The sequence below is a fragment of the Vigna angularis genome, chromosome 6 (genome assembly GCF_016808095.1).
Source record: "Vigna angularis cultivar LongXiaoDou No.4 chromosome 6, ASM1680809v1, whole genome shotgun sequence".
NCBI classification, from domain to species: Eukaryota; Viridiplantae; Streptophyta; class Magnoliopsida; order Fabales; family Fabaceae; genus Vigna; species Vigna angularis.
In genome coordinates, this window is record NC_068975.1 from 31,610,583 (window position 1) to 31,631,935 (window position 21,353).

At 29.2% G+C, this 21,353-nt stretch overlaps 1 protein-coding gene and 1 long non-coding RNA gene across 3 annotated transcripts; one reads left to right on the top strand and one right to left on the bottom strand.

Moving 5' to 3' along the window:
* The first annotated feature begins 4,940 nt into the window (after positions 1-4,940).
* LOC108340994 (probable WRKY transcription factor 31) lies at positions 4,941-7,666 on the top strand. Its single transcript, XM_017578586.2, has 6 exons — positions 4,941-5,410; positions 5,516-5,617; positions 5,733-5,888; positions 6,078-6,449; positions 6,563-6,676; positions 6,794-7,666. The coding sequence occupies exons 1-6, from the start codon at positions 5,105-5,107 to the stop codon at positions 7,451-7,453; spliced, it is 1,710 nt and encodes a 569-aa protein (XP_017434075.1). The 5' UTR covers positions 4,941-5,104; the 3' UTR covers positions 7,454-7,666.
* Positions 7,667-12,107: 4,441 nt separating this feature from the next.
* Positions 12,108-13,413, bottom strand: LOC108342687 (uncharacterized). 2 transcript variants are annotated; one of them, XR_001833414.2, is made up of 4 exons: positions 13,204-13,413; positions 12,860-12,982; positions 12,727-12,763; positions 12,108-12,335 (listed from the first exon to the last, which is right to left on the bottom strand). It is a non-coding gene; the product is annotated as an uncharacterized LOC108342687 (long non-coding RNA). The 2 variants fall into 2 exon arrangements; XR_008249935.1 differs by having other exon boundaries at positions 12,860-12,994.
* Positions 13,414-21,353: the final 7,940 nt, after the last annotated feature.

The following is a 21,353-nucleotide window of genomic DNA, read 5'->3' on the forward strand; positions in this document are numbered from 1 at the left end:
TTAAAAGTAATCATATTTAAAAAAAAATTTACGCACAATTTTATCATAACATGACATAAAATTAAAATTTAAGAAGATATCTACTAGAATTATAAATATTGGAAGACACGTGAGATTATAAAATTAATATAAAGAAAAATATTGTATAAAAAGGACATAAAATAAAAATTCTAACTTAGAACGTTAATAACTAATATTGAACGATAAAATATGTAAAATATTTAAACTACAAGAATAAATAAATATGCATATAATTATAAGAAAAAAACTAATACATAATAATTCACAAACATTCATTTAAATCTCTAATATTATACCTTCAACTAAAAGAAACTAAATATTTATTTACCATTTTATATATATATATATATATATATATATATATATATATTTATAACGATTATTAAATATTAAAACCAAATAATATAGATAAATAACTATAACCATCATGTATTACAAAAGAAATGAAGTTATACTCATCTCACTAAATTCATAAAATCGAAATAATAAATAAAAATGCAGATATGAACACCTAACTTCAATAAATTAAATAGATCAAAATAATAAATAAAAGTGAAATTAGTAATAAATAAAAGTGAAATTATTAATATCTTACTAAATAAATCAAATAACTAAAATAATAAGTATAAATAAAAATGAGATTATCACATCTCATTGAATAAATTAAATAAATTGAATTGTTAGTAATTATCTTTTATCAATAATTATCGACAAAATTATTGCTCCATCAATAAAACATCAATAAAATTTATCAATGATGATTTTATTGATATATTTTTTAAAATCAGTAAAATGTGAGTAATTTTGATTTATCTGACAAATTTTAAGCGTTTGATAAATTTTGACCATTAATAATATCAATTTTTCTTAGTGATTGTGTTTTTGAAACATTTTTATTTTTCATTTATATTCTATTTGTTTACATTTCACACTATTTTTTTCTTAGTAATATATAAAATTGGAACGTAGTTACTTTATAAGCTTACTTTTTAGGAAAGTATAAGAGGGATCTTATCTCCAAAGTCATTAGCTATCAACTTTCTGTGAGGAGAAGGCCATGAAGTCACAATTGGTGGAGAGGATGAAGTGGAGATTTGTGTGATAGTCAATGTTAAAAGCTGAATGAGTACAGAGATTGAGTAAGATGAGGTTAGAAGATAGTAGACCAAAGTCTCAAAAAAAAAAAAAAAAGATTTGTAGTTAATTTCTAAGTCCGAATTAAATATGTCATTTAATCTAATTAGATTAGAGAGTGGAAATAAATATATCATAAGAGACTATAAAGTTTTATTTGTTAAAAGTGATTCAATGACCAACATTTTTTTTTTTGAATAATTGTGGCATTATTTTGTTGCAGTGAAAGATGAAGTTATGTACCTATTTGGCATGGATGTGTGACATCGTTGATAGAGTTTCCTTGTTGAGAAGTCTTCAATTTACATATTACTCATTCACACTTTGAAACAAATCCCTTTTACTAATTATAAGATTGGACACTAATGTTTGTGTGGTATTTTTATCCATAAAAAATAGTAAATAGTTGTTTTATTTATTTTGTGTCGTTATTGGAAGAAAGAGTCAGGTTGAATAGAAATTAACCAATTCAGTGCTTAATTTACTTTCGATCAATTACCATCTTTATTTAGTGTACGCAACGAAGAATCCTTGTAAAAGTCTGTAATGATCCATCCAAAATAAGAAAACGTCATAATGTTGTTTGTTGCATCAATTTTTGAAATATAAGCAAATGCTATATTATCTAAGATTAGGTGCTTTGTTGCACCTTCAAATTGTGAAAATGTCAATTTCTTGAAATTGGAGGACATTTTTTTCTTTTTTAAAATGCTACAACCTAAAGGCATGACTTGGACCGAATTAAAGACATGAATTTATTAAAATATATACATTTATTTTGATCCGGTAGCTAGCTGCCTAGTATTTTAAATAAATGAAGGAAAAAAACTATTCAGGTTTAGAGAAATATTGTTGATTGTAGCTAGACCAATTCCCCTTATTGTATTCGAATTTAACATTTTTTTTTCTTGAGGTACTTGCTAGTTTCTTTGGGTAAAAAAAAATGCACAAAATGGCAAATGATCAATCACGTGAGAAGTTGACACACAACTCCTGCTATTTTCTCCATTTGAGGTTTAGGAAATACAGACTTGTTATCGGACCCATATAACAAATTAAACAATTTAATAAATTATTTATACAATTATTTTCATCTTCGCCGTACAAAACTTAACTCATTAATCAACTTATTTATTTGTAAATATCAATTATTTTTGGAGTTTTTGTTACTGTTTTGGTTTATTAGAAATTGAAGTGAAGTCTTCTCCAACAAAAAAAATCTCTAAATCTTAAGTTTAGGTTAAGATATAAAATCAATGTTTATATGAATCTTCTAGTAATAAATGTATAATAAAAAGTAATCAATTATCTAGTTATTAAACTTGTATTTGTAAATTTTGAGATGAATTTCTTATTAGTATTGACCTAATTAGGGTTCAAATAGTAATAATCTAACTTAAAATTGATATAGTTATTTTTAATGTTAATTTTGTTCATAGTCTAACAGACGGGTCTACTGACTATTTCATATGAGATTGGAAGAATTATTAATTGCTCGATTTATGACTGATCAGACAATCGTACTTTATGATTATTAAACTAAAAACTCTACTTCATATTATGATTATTAAACTAAAAACTCTACTTCATAATACTTTATGATAAAGAATATTTTCAAAAAATCTTTCGTCCTGTGATTTAAAAGTGTTTTTTATCAAAATAAAACATTGACAAAGCCACCTAAAATGATGGTCTAAACTACTCTTGGCTCTTAATTTCTATAAGAGTACTTGAAATTCAAATCAGTGTATACATGTTTTGAGTGTTATGATTTTTATAATGGAAGATTGAAGGACTAGAGAGAGATCTTAAACGTAGTGGAAGGTTGTACTAAAGAAGTAGAATACAATTATAGAATTGAAGAGATTATAGATTAAAAATAATGTGGAGGGAGGGGTGTGAGGAGAAGAGGAGGGTCCCACAGGTAAAGAGTCAACAAGGTACCCGGGGTTTGGGATCTGAAATGAGGTGAGTGGGACCATGCAAAGACTAAGTTACTTGGGCAACCAGTCTTCAGTCACCCTACGACAGAGAGAGAGAGAGAGAGAGAGAGAGAGAGGGAGAGCCGGGCCGTCAAATTGGTCGACTTGGCTTTTCCTTTATTGTGTTTTCTTGTTGAATTTGTGTGTGCTGAGAGAGAAAAAGAGAAAATGGGATCATTTTCATCACGTGTATCGTTTGCGCACTATTCGGGGGCGGTGGCTCTTTTTCTTCCTCATTTATGAGTCAGTCAAATCCTTTCTTCACGAAACCCCCCGCACGTCGATACTTTTATCCAACACATTTCTTTTTTCTTCACCAATTAAACTTCTTTTCCCTTTTTAAAATCAGGAGAGAGAGAGAGAGAGAGAGAGAGAGAGACAAAGACTGCTGCTCCCAGTACTATCCAATAAATTCACTTATCGGGTCGGGTTTTGCTTCTTAATGGATCCGCCTTCGTCCAACAACTTCCAGAATCTATTCAATTACCATATCCTTTTCTCTTTAGTTAAAGATATTGTTGCCTCGGGATTGCATTTCCATCACGTACTCCTAAATCTGACTATGGTCTTGAAGTACGGATTTCTGGGGAACATATTATTTTAACTCGTTTTTTAAACATACAATTTATAATATTTATGACTAAGGCTTTATTTTGGATTTGAGAGGAGGGTGTAAATGAATTTGAACAAATTTAAGAGTAAACTGTGTGATATTTTTAAAGATTTAAAGGTGATTAATAATAGATTTAAAAGTAAAAAATTTGTGTAGAATTTGACTAATGGATAAATAAAAAAATATTTTAATTCATAAGAATTAAAAATTATTAAAATGCTATTAGTGGTAAAAGTATTGGTAAAAATATTTTAAATAGTAAAATAAATTAAATTAATTAAAAAATAAAATAAAATAATATTTAAGTGTAAAAGCTTGGAACTGGTTACGCCAAGCTCTGGAATGAGTTCCAGCAGTGAAATCAGTTACGTTATCCTCATCATATGCAACATCTTCGTGAACTTCCTTCACGACCATGCTTCAAAACAGTAAGATCTGTTTACTGTAACTTACCTTTATTATATCCTATGATTTATCTATTAATATGATTTATCTATTAATACGGTTATACAAATGTAATCCATCCACTTTACAATTTATTACAAAGTAAGTACACGAATATATAATCAATTACATCCATTTTAGAATTAATTACAACAGTTTACTTTAGCGGTGAAAGTTAAAAATCATTAAATTATATGAAGGCAAAAGATAACATTTCCTATCAATTCTTTTCAAATATGCATATAAATAGTGATAGAAAAACCATGTATTTCACAAATTCATCATTTTTCTTGCTTCCAAACCACTATATATAAACATGATTTTAGTCTTCAATTCGTTTATATCAATCTTCTTGAATAGTACTGTTCAAATAAATCCACTGTAAGTATATTCTTAAACCAGAAGAGAAAATTAGTAAACAGTAAAAATTTAATAACGGTAATTTTAATTAAGAACTAATATTAATTATGTTTGTCATACAGTAACATAGGAAAAAAAAATATTAGTAATTTTGGTTGGAAATGGTTTAGGTTTGAAAGAGGAGATGAAATCCGGGTCGGGTTGTGAGGTGTGAACTGGGGAGGTGGACTGGGTATGAACTGTGGGCGGGTACATGTTGGAGAATCAGACATTGTCCATCGATGACGCACCATCTGGCGCAATAATTTGATAAATTTTTCACAAATGTCCAATTTCGATTTCCATTTGGTCCACGCTCCTTCTATCCCTCCAACTCTTTTTATACCCAACCCCATTGCACTGGACAAAGACTTCATTTCCTGATACCATTCCCACCCCTCTCTTTCTCTTTCTCTTTCTTTCTCTCTTTCTCTCCAGTTTCCCTTCATTTCAATTTCTCATACTATTCTTCTACCTCTTTCAACTCTTTCTTCCTTCTTCTGCTTGTTTTATGGACAAAGGATGGGGACTCACCCTTGACACCTCTTCCTCGCAATCTCTCTCATTATTCCCTTCCAAACAGCCTTCCACTTCTTTCTCCAAACTCACCAGCGACACCATGTTCCCTCTCCTCGGATTCCCCGTCAACCTTAGCCGCCCCGCTGCCAAGGACGACGAACACAACCGCAAAGTCGTCGGTGAAGTCGACTTCTTCTCTGATAGAATCACCAAACCAACCTCCCCACCCTCCCACGACCAACACGTTAAACCCAACATCGTCAAGAAGGAAATTGTTGAAACACCTCTCCACGTTAATGTAAATTAACCTCCCTAAACTCCTTATTTCTTTCTCTTTTTATTTTTTTCCTGGATTATTTATTATTTTCTTCTTCTAAATTTCCTTTTTTCTCTCTCTCTCTAGACTGGTTTACAACTCCTTACTGCTAACACCGGGAGTGACCAATCGACCGTCGATGATGGGGTTTCATCGGATGCAGAAGATAAGCGAGCCAAAACCACCGAGGTGCATATTTTTATTTTATTTACAAATCCTACTTATATATTTCTGGTTTGTGGTTATTTAAGTTTTTATTAACCGTAAAATTGTGAAATTGATAAGTATTTGCTTTTTTATCCAGCTTGCACAGATGCAAGTGGAGCTTCAACGCATGAACGAAGAGAACAAGAAGCTGAAAGAGATGCTGAGCCATGTTACCGGTAACTACACGGCCTTGCAGATGCATCTCATGACATTAATGCATCAGAACCAGCGCACAGAGAACACAGAAAATGAGGTGCTTATAAATTAAATTTACAAATAGTTTTCTTGAATTGCCCTACCTTTTTTTTATAATTATAGTGAAGAGACTGAAATTGCTTTGCATACAGTGAATAACACGGTTATTGTATGATTTTATTTTGTTTACGCAAACGATCTGGATTGGATTTGAAACATGTTAATAATATATAATGTTGAAATTCAGGTTGTTCAGGGAAAGGCGGATGATAAAAATCATGCTGTTGGTGGAGGAAAGGTTCCAAGACAGTTCCTTGATATAGGTCCCAGTGGCGCAGCCGAAGCAGATGACCAAGTGTCTGACTCTTCCTCCGATGAGAGAACACGATCGAGCACACCTCAGAACAATAACATTGAAGTTGGAACAAGAGACGGTGTGAGAAATGTTAATGCCAAAAGAGAGTTGGGTAGGGAAGAGAGCCCAGAGTCAGAATCCCAAGGTTGGGGTCCTAATAAGCTTCAGAAAGTTAACCCTTCCAGTGCTATCGATCAGTCCACTACAGAAGCCACAATGAGAAAAGCTCGTGTCTCAGTTCGTGCTCGATCAGAAGCTCCCATGGTACGTATGATGCTATATATATAGTATGTTTTATCAGTTTATTAATTAATTTACAAACCATTAAAGACAGCGATGACTAGTGAATTGCTTCTAACTCAATGGATCTGTTGCAGATAAGCGATGGGTGCCAATGGCGAAAATATGGACAAAAAATGGCCAAGGGGAACCCATGTCCTCGAGCATATTATAGATGCACTATGGCAGTTGGTTGCCCAGTTCGCAAACAAGTGAGTTTTTCTGATTGATCAATTTATATTAGTACTATCAACAAGATCTATTAACTATGTATTAAGTGTGTCAAGCATTGTGGCCAAGACTAATTGGAATTTCTTGGTCTTTATTAGGTTCAACGTTGTGCTGAGGATAGAACGATTTTGGTTACAACTTATGAAGGTACACATAACCATCCACTGCCACCTGCCGCTATGGCCATGGCGTCAACCACTACAGCTGCTGCTAGCATGTTACTGTCAGGGTCAATGTCCAGTGCAGATGGAATTATGAACCCCAATTTGCTAGCTAGAGCAATCATTCCTTGCAATTCTAGCATGGCAACACTATCAGCTTCAGCACCATTTCCAACTGTGACTTTGGACCTCACACATAACCCGAACCCGTTGCAATTTCAGAGACCAGCTACCCCATTCCAAGTGCCCTTCCTTCAAGGGCAGCCTCAGAACTTTGGATCCGGAGCCACCCCGATTGCACAAGCACAAGCACTTTATAATCAATCAAAATTCTCTGGTCTTCAACTATCTCAGGAAGTAGGTTCTTCCCAGTTGGCTGCACAAGCTTCTAGACCACCCTTACAGTCTAGCCAGCAACCCTCGCCGGCTGATACAGTCAGTGCTGCCGCGGCCGCTATCACCTCCAATCCAAACTTCACCGCCGTCCTCGCCGCCGCAATCTCCTCTATCATAGGCGGTGCTCATGATGCAAACAATAACACCAATAACAACAACAGCACAAGCAGGACTACCATCAGCAGCTTTTCAGGAAACTGAACCTTTTTCCTCATCGTTCCATTTTTTGGTTAATACTATTATTCCATAAACTTTGTATTTTTGTACATGGGTATAAGGGAAAATGACACCGTAAATGTTCATATTCTTATTAGACCATGTCATGGGAGGGAGGGATATATTAGATCAGAAAATGTTTAATTTATTTGTACCATTTCTTTTCCTTTGAATAATGTTGTATATTTGATTCAAAAATTCTCGGGAGTAAATAGACAGGGCAAATGAAGAATCGTCTTTTATCTTCTTCCTTTGTCATGTGGTTATCTTTTCTTTTCTATATTAGCCAGCATGGTTTGTGACAAAATCGAAAACAACCTAGATGGTAACCCATCCGAAAAAACAAAAAAGAAAAGAATGAAAAGAAAAAAACTGATATGCTAACAGCCAATATTGAACGTGTTGCGAGGAATATTCGAATTTTCCCATTGGTCAAGAAATACGGCCATTACTCTTGATATGACACGTAAATGACTAGTTGTTGGATAGGAAGTAGTAATGGATAGGTGGACTTTAGCAAACGGAAGTGAGTTTCTAGGCAACTTCGTGTGGCCTGGGTGTACGTGTAGACGAGAGTAATTGAAATAATGAAGTGAGTAATAAATTAAGAATGGGGTCAACTTAATAGTAATGTATGTGGTGGAAATGGAAAAGTGAGAGGGTGGACGTTGATTGGAGAAAGTTGGATACAATTGTTGACTTTGAGTAGATGGACGTCGCGTCCACGTTAAGGCCATTGGACGAACGATGATAGAGTATTTATAACTAGGAATGGAGCCAGACATGTCACCTTGTTGCTCTGTTTGAGCACTTGCACGCACCGTACTTCACACACCGTACAAATGGGTCTTCATCACCTTTTATTTGACTCTATCCAAACCAACGGCTGACTTGCGTGATTGGTGAATCATCCAACCAAAGATAATATTTTCTTTTCTATCAAACACTTCAAATATACCACCATGTGCTTCCATGTGAAGGAGGAGACTATTTTTCGATTTCCGATCAACTCCTTTTCCTTCACCAACTTAACACGGATGCAAGATAATATTATGTGTTCCAGAAAGATACACTGCATGCTGGGTTTATCTTCTATCCTTCATTGAAGGGTTTATATTCACATCCTTTCAAACGTTTCTTTCTGTATAACTAACTATAACGGATACCATTTTTTGGTATAGAGAACATAGTGAGCGTAACGTGGGTCGAGCGTTTGAGTCAATTTCAATGACTGTTTAGGATAAGATTTTTTAATCATGCGTGATTCAATGATTTATGCGAGTAATATCAATGTATACTAAAATATATTTGGATTTGATAAAAAAAAAATTAACTACAAAACAATGACTTCCTTTCAAAGTATGTGTTATAAGATTGTAATTTAAAACTAAATTAAATTCACTTGTGAATGACATTTTCGCACTTGAGTTGGTAAGGGGAAAAAAAACATAATAGAATATACAGAGTGAATATAAGTTCTAGTTCAACCTCATATATAGTATGTGTTATTATATATGCACTTCAAAGAGTAAATTTAACGACAGTACATATATAATTATTTTTTGAAAGATTTATTATGTTTATATTAAAGATGGTAAAATAGGTCAATGTATATTATTTCTAGTTTGATTCATGGATTAATCGAGTTAAAGTGAACTAGTGAGTTAAAAATTTCAACTCTCAAATTTTAGTAAATTGATCATCCCTATAATCTATTTTATCATTTCTAATTTATATACACTCATTATTAAAACAAAAGTTATAAAATAAAACCCTTTTAACATTTTACATCAAATTTAGACTCAATAATGATAATTTTACTAATGTCTAATAAAACACAAGCTAATGTAATGAGACAAAAATAAGTAGCAAAAGGTTAAGCTTAAAATGACCTTTTTTTACTTCAAATTTTATTTGCAATGAATGTAGAAAGACATATAAACAATAATATCATTGTAATAATCATCTTTATGTGTTGTTCTTCTTTTGACCTTGAATATTTTTATATTTGTTTTATCGCGTGAATAAATGTCATTGCACATAGACGGTAAAGATGAAAATAAAAATAGATATTTTTTCAATGTTCTTCAAAATCAAAGTTGTTAGTGTGTGGGTTCATAAGTTTCATGTGAGCCCTCAAATAAAGTGACCTTAGTCTCGTGATGCTCCCAAACATGTCATGATATTCCATGTTCATTGCATATGAATTATTTTAATTGTTTATAGGTAGCAAATTCGTTCAACATTCTTTGTCTTTTATCCCCTATAGCATACCCCTTCGGTTTTATCTACACTTTCTGTCTTCAATTTGTCTTTTTCATCTGTTGCGCGTCTTTCTTTTCCTTTCCAAATTTGAGGAGTTCTCCCTCCACCTTTTCACTTTCAAAAGATACATTTATCTTTCAAATAAATAAGTGTAATAAATTTTGACCAATTATTTTTTTACTATATCATATGCAATAAATAAGTGTAATAAATTTTCCATGTCACATATCAAGGTTATTTTTTAAAATTTTTATCATCATGTTTTTTATAAAAGAAATTGTTGTTAAGTGTTAAGTGTTAAGTTATCTGACATGGTAATATTATATGTAAGTGTAATGTTATATGTAAGTGTCAATGTTATCATCTTATATTTCAGTTTAATTTTTGTACCATATGGACCGGGTGATCCGAAAGCAGTGTCGAGACTTCTGTGACGGTCGATGTTTCTTCTATCTTTCTACTCCTCTGATAGCATTACTGAGCGACTTGCATAAATATTCATGATGGTTCACCGTGTGACCAGCGGAGCAAGACCGGCCGATCAATAAACTAGGTCATTAAGACGAAGATTAAGGTAAAAAGTGATTAGAGCTATTGGGCTGGAATTTGGCCGAGATTAACTTTTCACTAATCTCAAGCCCATAGCAAAAACTATAAATACAGTTCAGAGGTAAGTGGTAGATAGGTTGCATTTGCACATTCATTACTATTCCATCAAATCGCCAACCGTTTCCGTACTGACTTTGGCATTGGAGAATCTTTGACAGGTTCCCCTGGACGGTAGGAGTGGACAACAGAGCTTGGAGCGAGACCGGACGGCAAGAAGACAAATTGTGGAGGCGTTTAGTGACTTAACCCCAATTACCCGAAACAATTTTTACACATGTTTTATTGATTTAATTTAGTTTTAATTTTTCTAAAAATATATTAATTGAGACATAATTTATTATTAGTTTAAATGTTATATTTATACTTTTATTAAAAATAACTTTTTAACATATTATTTTATTTAATATTATTAATCTATTTATATTCAAATTTAGTTCTTAAAGTTATGATTAACAAAATATAGATTAATAATATATAATAATATGATATATTAAAAATATATTAATATAATATTTATACAAATAATAAATTGTCTCAATTTAAAAAAAAACAATATTGTTTCATTTAAAAAAACCATATACAGAGTTAAATTGAAACAAAGTCAATAACCGTTTATACTAATATTGACAAAAGACAATACTAAGGTGAGTCTTTATTATAATACTGAACTATCTTATTATCAATTGCAAGAAATACATATGTAATCAAAATAAGATATACAAACCACTACTAAATCAAATTAAAAATATATATAACAATTATTATCTCATAGTAATTCAATTTTAATAAAACATAATAATAATTCACAAACATAATTTTCGGTATATAAATATAATAATTTATTAAATAATTTTAAATAGATATACTTTTTTTGATAAATAATATATTTCTTGATACTTTATAAAATAGTTTGGTAACCTACGTATTTTTAGTATAAACGTATAGTCATACGCACTTTAAATGTCAAATTCAGTTTTAAAGAATTATTTTTAATCTGAATTTGATTTAGGTTCTTTCCAATCTTAAATAACTAAAAAAATGACAAGTGAATTTAAAAATTATTACATAGATGTAAAATAATGAGATATTCAGTTAAATGTCAAATTCAGTTTTAAAGAATTATTTTTAATCAAGCTGAATTTGATTTAGGTTCTTTCCAATCTTAAATAACTAAAAAACTGACAAGTGAATTTAAAAATTATTACATAGATGTAAAATAATGAGATATTCAGTTAATTTATTTGGAAATTTTTATATAAATTTAAATTTTTGTTATCTTTGTATTATGATTGTTAGTATAAAGCTTAGATGAGTTGATAATATATATATATATATATATATATATATATATATATATATATATATATATATATATATATATTATCAATACAAAGTTTTTTAAGATAAATCATGTTTAGAATTTTTATAAAATTCTAAGAAGAAAATTGTTCCATCCACCACCTCAAGCTCCTGCTACTTCTTTAAAAACTTTTTAATTACAAAATTATCCTTTTTACTTTAATCTTTTATTTTTTTTACTTTTTTTTTTATGAAAACCCTAGTCTTTAATTTTCACTCTTATGGCTGTGCAGCCCTCAACCCCCCTCCCTAAACTCTCTCTTTTTTTTTTCAGAGTCGAAATATAGATCCATCTTGAATTTCAGTTATCCCATTGCGCCCATTGTTATCCTTGGGGGTGGTAGACAATGCTCTGCCCATTGTGCCCATTTAGTACAAAAGTGAAATTATTCAGAACACACATGGATATGAGCACACATCAATGTTATTTATTCATAGGCAATACAAAAAGTCACAGCATTGGAATCATTTATACAGAGAGTACAATATATAACTTCGCCATTATGATTTTAATTTTCCCATACAAGTGCATCCAAACAAAGATAGTCACTAGCCCCACATAGATATCACTAGTGATGGAAGCGAGTTCTGTTCATCATCGTGATGAATTCCTCTGGACTAACCACTCGATCCTCTGCACGTTTTGAGGGAAAGAAAATACATCTCAAAATCATGAGAAGCAGTTACAGAGACAAATGGTAAAGCAAGAGAAAATTATGTCAAGTGACAAACTATGAAAAAATTTTCCCAGTAAATCTTGCATACAAAGTTAGAGACCTCTCATCATCTTAATTAATTCCATTTTAATCTTTTTTGCAACAGTATGTTCTGTTTAATGTCTTTGAGCGCAGACAACTGCCAATTAGAAGATCAAAGTAATGATAGTAGTATTTCATATGCACAGCATCATGTCAGCATAATCTAAAGCTCATGAATCAATACAAATTCACAAGATAAGATGTCATTGGCAACATCACAGCCAAATAATAGAACAATAATTTTAAGACTATGAACAACAACAATACCTCATGGCAACATTCAGCTCCTTGGCATCAATAGTACCTAAAAATCATCAAAGTAATAGCATTAATAAAAAATAAACAAAATTATTGGACAATAGTGTTATTTTGATGCCAAGCTGAAGTGTAGATACAAAACCTGAGCCATCGGTATCAAATAACTCAAAGGATTCCATAATTTCCTGCTTCTTCGCGTTGTCAAATTATGGCGTCCTTTTTGTTTATTGTTGTACCTCCTAGATTCCCCTCTGTATAAAGAAGACTAATACGGGAACTGTACAAGTTATTGGTTCATTCAACATAATTTTTTTTTAAATCATTTTTTGCTCTGAACCCTAGATTTGATACAAGAAACAAAAAGAAGCTACTGACTTATGCGTATTATATATCTGAAATGAAGAGGAAAAAATTGTAAAAGAATAGTAGAACTAATGATGAATGATCCACTGTATTGGTTTCAGTGAGTTAGATGAGAGATCGTACCATGGTTGTCTGAGACAGGCACCGAAACGACCAATATTGAAACAGCTTCGCAGAATCTCCCTTTCCCCGCTTTCTTATAATTCAACAACGTTTCCTCTGCACACGGCTAGAAAGACTGCACCCTCAAATTTCTCAAGATAACCGCCCAGGCTCGACCGATGTACTACGTCCGTTTCTGGGAGAGTTACTCCCTACGTCATCCCACTTACACCACCATATTTTTTTTAAATTTCAAGACTATCTTTTATATTTTAAAATATCTTATATCCCACCTTTTTTTCTCGATGGATGTCAACACTCCTTGAAAAAAAAATTCTTCAACGGATATGCCACATTTCTTGAGTTTTTTCTTTTCTTAATTTTTAGTTTTTTAATTTATTGATTTTAAATTAATATATAAATATTATTTAATTTTTTTAAAATTATTACTTAATTATTTATAAATTAATTTTATTTTATTTAATAAAATAATAATTATTAATTTAATTTATGTATTATTATTTAAATAATAATTAAAATATTTTTAATAAATATATTAAAACGGATGTGGCGACATCCGTTAAATTTTTTTATTTTTAGTTTTTAATTTTTTAATTTTTTGTATTTTAAATTAATATATAAATATTGTTTAATTATTTTAAAATTATTACTTAATTATTTATAAATTAATTTTATTTTATTTAATAAAATAATTATTATTAATTTTAATTTATGTATTATTATTTAACTAATAATTAAAAATTTTGTTATAAATCTACTAAACGGATGTGTCACATCCGTTGAATTATTTTTTTTTTTAGTTTTTATATTTTAAATTAATATATAAATATTATTTAATTATTTCAAAATTATTACTTAATTATTTATAAATTAATTTTATTTTAATTAATAAAATTATTATTATTAATTTTAATTTATGTATTATTATTTAAATAATAATTAAAAATTTTGTTATAAATCTACTAAACGGATGTGCCACATCCGTTGAATTATTTTTTTTTTTAGTTTTTATATTTTAAATTAATATATAAATATTATTTAATTTTTTTAAAATTATTACTTAATTATTTATAAATTAATTTTATTTTATTTAATAAAATAATAATTATTAATTTTATTTATATATTATTATTTAAATAATAAATAAAATACTTTTTAAAAATCTATTAAACGGATGTGGCACATCCGTGATGTGGCCACATCCGTTGAAGTTTTTTTTTTAAAATAAAAACAATAAACTAAAATATAAAATATGTAAACAAATGTCAACATCCGTTGAAGGTGAAATAGGCGTTGACATCCGTTTTATAGAAGGGAAAATTAGGTATGAGGTGGTGTAGGGAGCGGTTGGTGGTGGTGTAGGGAGCAACTCTACGTTTCTGGATGTCTGATATCGACGTTGAAATTCGTTTAATACTCTAGCGCGTACCATATCCGTTATGTTAGTCTTGTATATTAAATACCTTCAACCACCACCACCACCAGAAGCTCTCTGATCACCGCACCTTCTTCTTTTTGCACCATCACTTCCTCTAATCACTCACTCGACCACCTTCTTGCACCAGAATTGAGAGAAATTTCATTCAAACGAAAGTAATGGACTGTTTGGGAGGTGCATTGACACAGTGGTAGAATCATTAATGAAAGTATTGGTTGTTAGGTAAAATAATAAAAACAAAAATTAATTACCGAAGGGTAAAAAAAGAATGGGGAAGTATAGGTAGCAGGACGTGGTGGTGGAGGGAGTAACACTCCTACTCCCTCCACCACCACCAAATCCTCCCTACACCACCTCATTCCTAATTTGCTCTTCAAATTTCGCCTTCAACGAATATCAACATCCGTTTCACCTTCAACGGATGTTGATATCCATCAACGGATATGACCACATCCGTAACCTAAAAAAAAAAAAAAAAACAACATAACGGATATGGGACATCCGTTTAACTAATAATAATATAGAAATATTATAATAATTAATTAAATAATAATGTATAAATTAAATTAATAATTATTATTTTACTAAATAAAATAAAACATTTATTTATAATTATGTAATAATTTTTTTTAAATTAAATAATATTTATATATTAATTTAAAATATAATAAATTAAATAAACTAAAAAAAAACTTACGGACGGATTGGACACATCCGTTAATTTAATAACATAAAAAGTTTTACAATAATTAATTCAATAATAATATATAAATTAAATTAATAATTATTTTACTAAATAAAATAAAACTAATTTATATATAATTATATAATAAATTTTTTAAAAAATAAATAATATTTATATATTAATTTAAAATATAATAAATTAATAAAGAAAAACTTATGGATGTAGGACGTCCGTTTACTTAATAACGAAATTTTTTTTATAATAAATAATTAAATAATAATATATAAATTAAATTAATAATAATTAATTTACTAAATGAAATAAAACTAGATTATATATAATTATATAATAATTTTTAAAAAAATTAAATAATATTTATATATTAATTTAAAATATAATAAATTAATAAAGTAAAAAAAAAATAAAAAAATCGTACGGATGTGGCGATTAACGGATGTGACACATCCGTTTACTTAATAATATAAAAAATATTATAAAAATTAATTCAATAATAATATATAAATTAAATTAATAATATTTATTTTATTAAATAAAATAAAACTAATTTATATATAATTTTATAAAAAAAATTAAAATAATATTTATATATTAATTTAAAAATATAATAAATTAATGAAAAAAAAAGAAAAAAACTCAAGGGATGTGGCACATCCGTTGAAGAATTTTTTTTTTCAACGGATGTTGACATTCGTTGAAGAAAAGAGGTGGGGTGTAAGATATTTTAAATGTAAATGATAGTTTTGGAATTTAAAGAAAACATGGTAGTGCCGGGAGCAATGTGGGGTGGAGTAAGGAGTAACCCTCAAGGTTTAACTTCAACGACTATAAACCTTAGGGTGTTACTCCCTCCACCACCACATAATGTTACTTGTACCTCTTCGTTTCTCTTTTTGCCCTTCAAGAGTAATATTTAAACGGATATGATTCATAAACGGATGTCAACATCCGTTTAACCATAATAAATCATTGAGAAGCTTAAAGTCATCATCAATAACATGGTCTTCAAGAGAGAAAGCTCGTGCTAGACAAAACCAACAAAAACCCATCAAAAGAAGCCCTCATCATTACATTAGTTATTACATGCGTTATTACTCTCAACACAATGGACAATATTATTTTCAAGCATTGGACTAAACATTGCTTTCTCGCGAAAAGCCACTTCGCTAACTTATCATGCAAGAACTGAGGAGACGTGGAAACACTTTATCCTTTTCTCTAGACAAAGAGAATTTCACCTTTGTGACAAGGAAAGAGAGAATTTTGTGCCTTGTTACAATGTTCCAGTCAACTTGGTAGCAGGTTTCAAAGAAGGAGAAGAGTTTGATAAGCATTGTGAACTGTTAATTGAAGCAGAAAGGTGTTTGGTTAATCTTCCTATGGAATATAAAATTCCCTTCCTGTGGCCAACTAGCAGGGATGTTATATGGAGTGGAAATGTGAAGATAACCATAAAGCAATTTCTTTCGTGTGGAAGTATGACCAAAAGGTACTTCTTTCTCCATGCCAATTATGGGAGTAAAATGAAACCTCTTTGGGCTAAAATACTCATCAGACGGATGTCCATATCCGCGTACAGATTGTGACATTCGTTTAAGAATTCAACACATATATATTCACATCCGTTTATATATTAATTAAGGGCAAAAGAGGAATTGGGGAGGTGCAGGAAGGAGTAGGTGGTGGTGGAGGGAGTAACACCCTAAACCTTATGCATCTTTTCCCAGCCCATTACACAATCTATCTTTAGAGGGCCTATTAATTTAACCCAATACTTTAAGGCTGTTTCTAGCTGCACCTCGCTTTTTTCTTCCTCAAACCTCGTAAAACTCTTAAACTCCAAATTACCCTTCATTAAAACTACAATAAAAATTTAAAAAGTTACATCTGCTCCTCAATTTTTTAATATTTCATAAAAATTCTGCAATCGAAAGGTATTTCAGAATTGGGAATACGTTTTGGAGAAAATATCTTTTAATTCTATAATTTAAAATGCATTTTGCAAAAAAATTACATCCTGAAATACATAATTCGAAAGATATTTTCAAATTCATAAATATGTTTTCTGAAATGCATTCTAAAATTATATTCTGAAACAAATTTTCAAATTCAAAATAATATTTTAGAATATATTTAAAAAATACATTTTGGGTTGAATATTTTATTAAACATTTCCAAATAACATAAACGACTTTAAAAAGAAAATATTCCAAATTGGTGAATCCAAAATATAGTTTTTATGAAAATATTCTAAACCCAAATTGGCTCTCCCCGAAGCATGTTGTCTTTTCCATTGTATTTTATTATAGTTTCTGATTCCGAGTGAAGAGAGGAGAGCATTTTAAGGTTTTTATTAACTTTTTAAATAGGGATAAAATGAGATTTATGATTTTTTAATTAGTCTTAGGCCATTGCTTTTTGAACCCCATCAATTTCCACCTGCAGCTCATATTTTATATATGAATGTTGTCTTTTCGATGGAGAAACGATGAACTGGTTTGTTGTGTGTGTTGGTTTTCCTGAAAGCTTTGATAGAGATGCGTAATGAATGAAACGGTGAAGGTAAAGTTTTCAAAAACCAAAATCTCAAAATAAGCTCCTGGAAAATGTATCTGAAATTAGTATGAGGGGGTCAAAATTTTGCAGGGCTGAAAATGGATAATGATGGTGTTTCAAATGTCATTAGTGTTAATGATGTTTGTTTGCAAGAATACAATTATTATTTAAAGGAATCATATACTAGATGTTCGTTTCATTATGATATTTTTGTATTTTCTAATAAATGAAAGCTTACAAAAAATAACTTGATTATGATAAGAAAAGATAAACATTTTAAATTATATAAGACTAAAGCTTTGTTATTAAATATAATATGAATGCTAAGTATATAAAGACATTTGTGACACCAAAGACTTTATCTTTTTTATATAAAAGAGTTTATTATCTATATAATTAGATACAATATCTCATTATTGCCACTTTAAATATTTATCCAAAACATAATTAATTATTAAAATAAAAATAACCATTAAATTAAATCTCACTTAAATAACATATAATGAACATTTTTCTCATTTTCTATATATTTTATATTTATATTTATAATCACTTATACTTTTAATATCATAATTATCTTCTGTATGAGTAGTAGATGGTAACAAGGAAAGATAGATTCATAGTTTGTAATATTTACTATTTCCATATGAAAAATAATTAATATACACTTACTACCACTAATGTGAATGACTAATGTAAAACAAAGTAGATTGAGAATAATTAATTTCACACTTACAGTGAACTCTCTTTATAATATACAGAACTAGATATAAACAAAATCATAAGAGTCTAACGAGTTATTTGACATGGAGATTCAACAACATATTTAAGAAATTAAATTAGAAAACTTAAATTAGGTATGACAGCGGAAACATTTATTTAGAATTAAAAGAAAAGATGGAAATGATGAGTAGCATTAATTATAATGGCCAGCTCTTTATGGCAAATATATATAACTAAATTGATAATATATTTTCCTTCATTAGCGCTTACAAGTAGCTGTCTGCAAATTTTATTTAGTGGTTTTGCTAAATATATCATGGTTAATTAATATGATTTATTGGGAAAATTAGGCATTAAAAGTAAAATTGCTGCATAAATGATTGGTAAACTTTAAAAGAATTTGTTTGTTATGGCAAGCTGACTAAAGTGGGTTCTATTTATTTGCAAGTTGACACAGTGTCTTTGCTTCTTGGCAATGTCTTGAACCCTTACTTCACCACGTTATCTTCTACTTCTTGCTGTTTTTGCTCTTTCGTTTTTCCCACTCTTTCTTCAACTTCCCTTTCATTCTTTCCCAACCTTCTTGCTTCTTTCCTATATTCTTCTATTATTTCTTAACATATTAAAGGTAAGTTTGTGATATTCATCCCAAAAATACCACTCCATAAAAGAAAACATTGATTTGACACCTTCCTTAATTTTCCTTAATTTGATAATGTCTTCTCCTCTCTCATTAATGATTCTGTTAATGCTTGCAAGCACCACTCACCAATGCTTCTAGGAAAAAGAACTCTAAATTATTGTTTCGCTTATAAACAAAATATTTTTAATGAACTTTATTTCTGCTCTTGCCTGTTTCATTAGTGGGTTGCTTTCTAGGATCTTCTTAAATTCAGCTTAAATGAACCTTACATTTTAAATGAATTCGCCTTACTTTAATTGAATTAATTAAATTGTGGTACAACATGTAGATGCTAAGAATCTTATTCTAAAATATGAAAATCAATTATGTAATTTTGAAAATTTTGGAAGCTTATTTTAAAAAAAGAGACGAGGAACTAATAGAAATTAAAGTAGTTTTGCATACCTGAGCCACTTTCTCCCTTTCTCAAAGATGTATAAATAAATGGAAAATTCGAGAATAGGTACATATAGACAAAGAAAAAAAGAAAAAAGAAATCTCATGTACTAAAATTAGTTTAAGCAAAAGTTAAAAACAAAAATTCAGATAAATTAAATGAAAAAAGGTTCTACAAAATAACTCATGAATAAACTAATTTTTGTTTATATAAAAGTCTTTTTTATTTTTCATTTTTATGGAGAATTAAGAAAAAAAATCATCTAAATAAATTTTTAATTAAGAAAGACAACCTCCTTAATCCCATAAAAAAATAATATCTATTATTTAATCATCAAGGAAGTCAACAACCGTGTTAATGTGAATAAGTTTAATATTTGTTCCCCAATCATATACAAATACACTATAGTTATTCTATTTTTTTATATATTAAATTAACTAATACGACATAGGGATATCCTAAATTTTTATTCTAGCAAGTTTTTATCAAATAGCTTCTATTTGTGTTTAAGTTTCTTATTCTAAACTTTATTTTTCATGCAAATTTTAACTAAAATAGGCAAGTTTAAAGTTATGAAAATTATTTTTATCATGATAAGATTGTCTTGTCAGTATACGTAGTGTAAATATTTTTCAATATAACTAAAATTTATAACATTAAATGTTTTAAAATATAAATACGATTGAACTAACTTTTCAATAAAAACTTTCAATAAAAAAATATAATCATGTTTTTTACGAATTAAAATTAGTTTACGCATAATTTAATTTGTAGAGCCTTTCTTGTATAATTTCTTTAATTTTTAGTTTTAAACTATGCACGAGTTAATTTAATCAAATTCACAGCATATTGTTATTTTATATACATAGATTATATTTATATTTATAATAAATACTTTATATAATGAAATAAAGATATTTTTAAGTATTTAATGATTTAAAAAAAATCTAATTCAGACATGAAATATAAAGGAACAGATTAAAAGATAGTTTAAAAAAAAATAATATACGAAATTGATAAAAATTAGAAAGAAATTATGGTGTTTAAATTTTAAAAGATATTCTCACGTTTGATACGTTTATTCCATCACGTAAAGAGAGAATATCACATTTTTTTAAGCACCTCAAAAGTTACATCTCAAATATTATAAAAATCTGATCTGTGTATAGTCCTTAAGCATAATTAAAAATTCATATATTTAATCGTTAAAGAACATTAAATTGATCTGTTGAAACTGAAAGCTGAAACATTAAATAAAAATAAAATCTTGCGTTAAATTAGATCCTTAGCATCAGCAACGGCAAGGTTGACAAAAGTGTGAATAGATTGAATTCGGTTTATTCATACTCATTTAATTTTAACCGATAAATAATTACTAATTAAAAATAAGTACACTATAAACTAATTTTATTATATATATTTAACATGTTTAACGATAATTTATATTTAGGTTTTAAACGAAGCTGGATAAAGAGAAAATGGGGATAATTAAGGAGGATGAGTTGTGTTGTGTGGCGTGTTAAGGAAACCAACCATAATTAACTTTTGAGGTACGAAAGCGAATCAGTTACATCGGAGGGTCACGAGAAAACCCACTCTCCCAATTCCTCATCATAGTTTGATGAACGGTTAAAGATGCGGGACCCACAAT

Excerpts from the sequence above, each read along its gene's own strand:
- LOC108340994 (XM_017578586.2), top strand. The coding sequence starts at position 5,105 with ATGGACAAAGGATGGGGACTCACCCTTGACACCTCTTCCTCGCAATCT. Across the intron at positions 5,411-5,515 it reads AAACACCTCTCCACGTTAAT|ACTGGTTTACAACTCCTTAC; the intron begins GTAAATTAACCT and ends CTCTCTCTCTAG. Across the intron at positions 5,618-5,732 it reads AGCGAGCCAAAACCACCGAG|CTTGCACAGATGCAAGTGGA; the intron begins GTGCATATTTTT and ends TTTTTTATCCAG.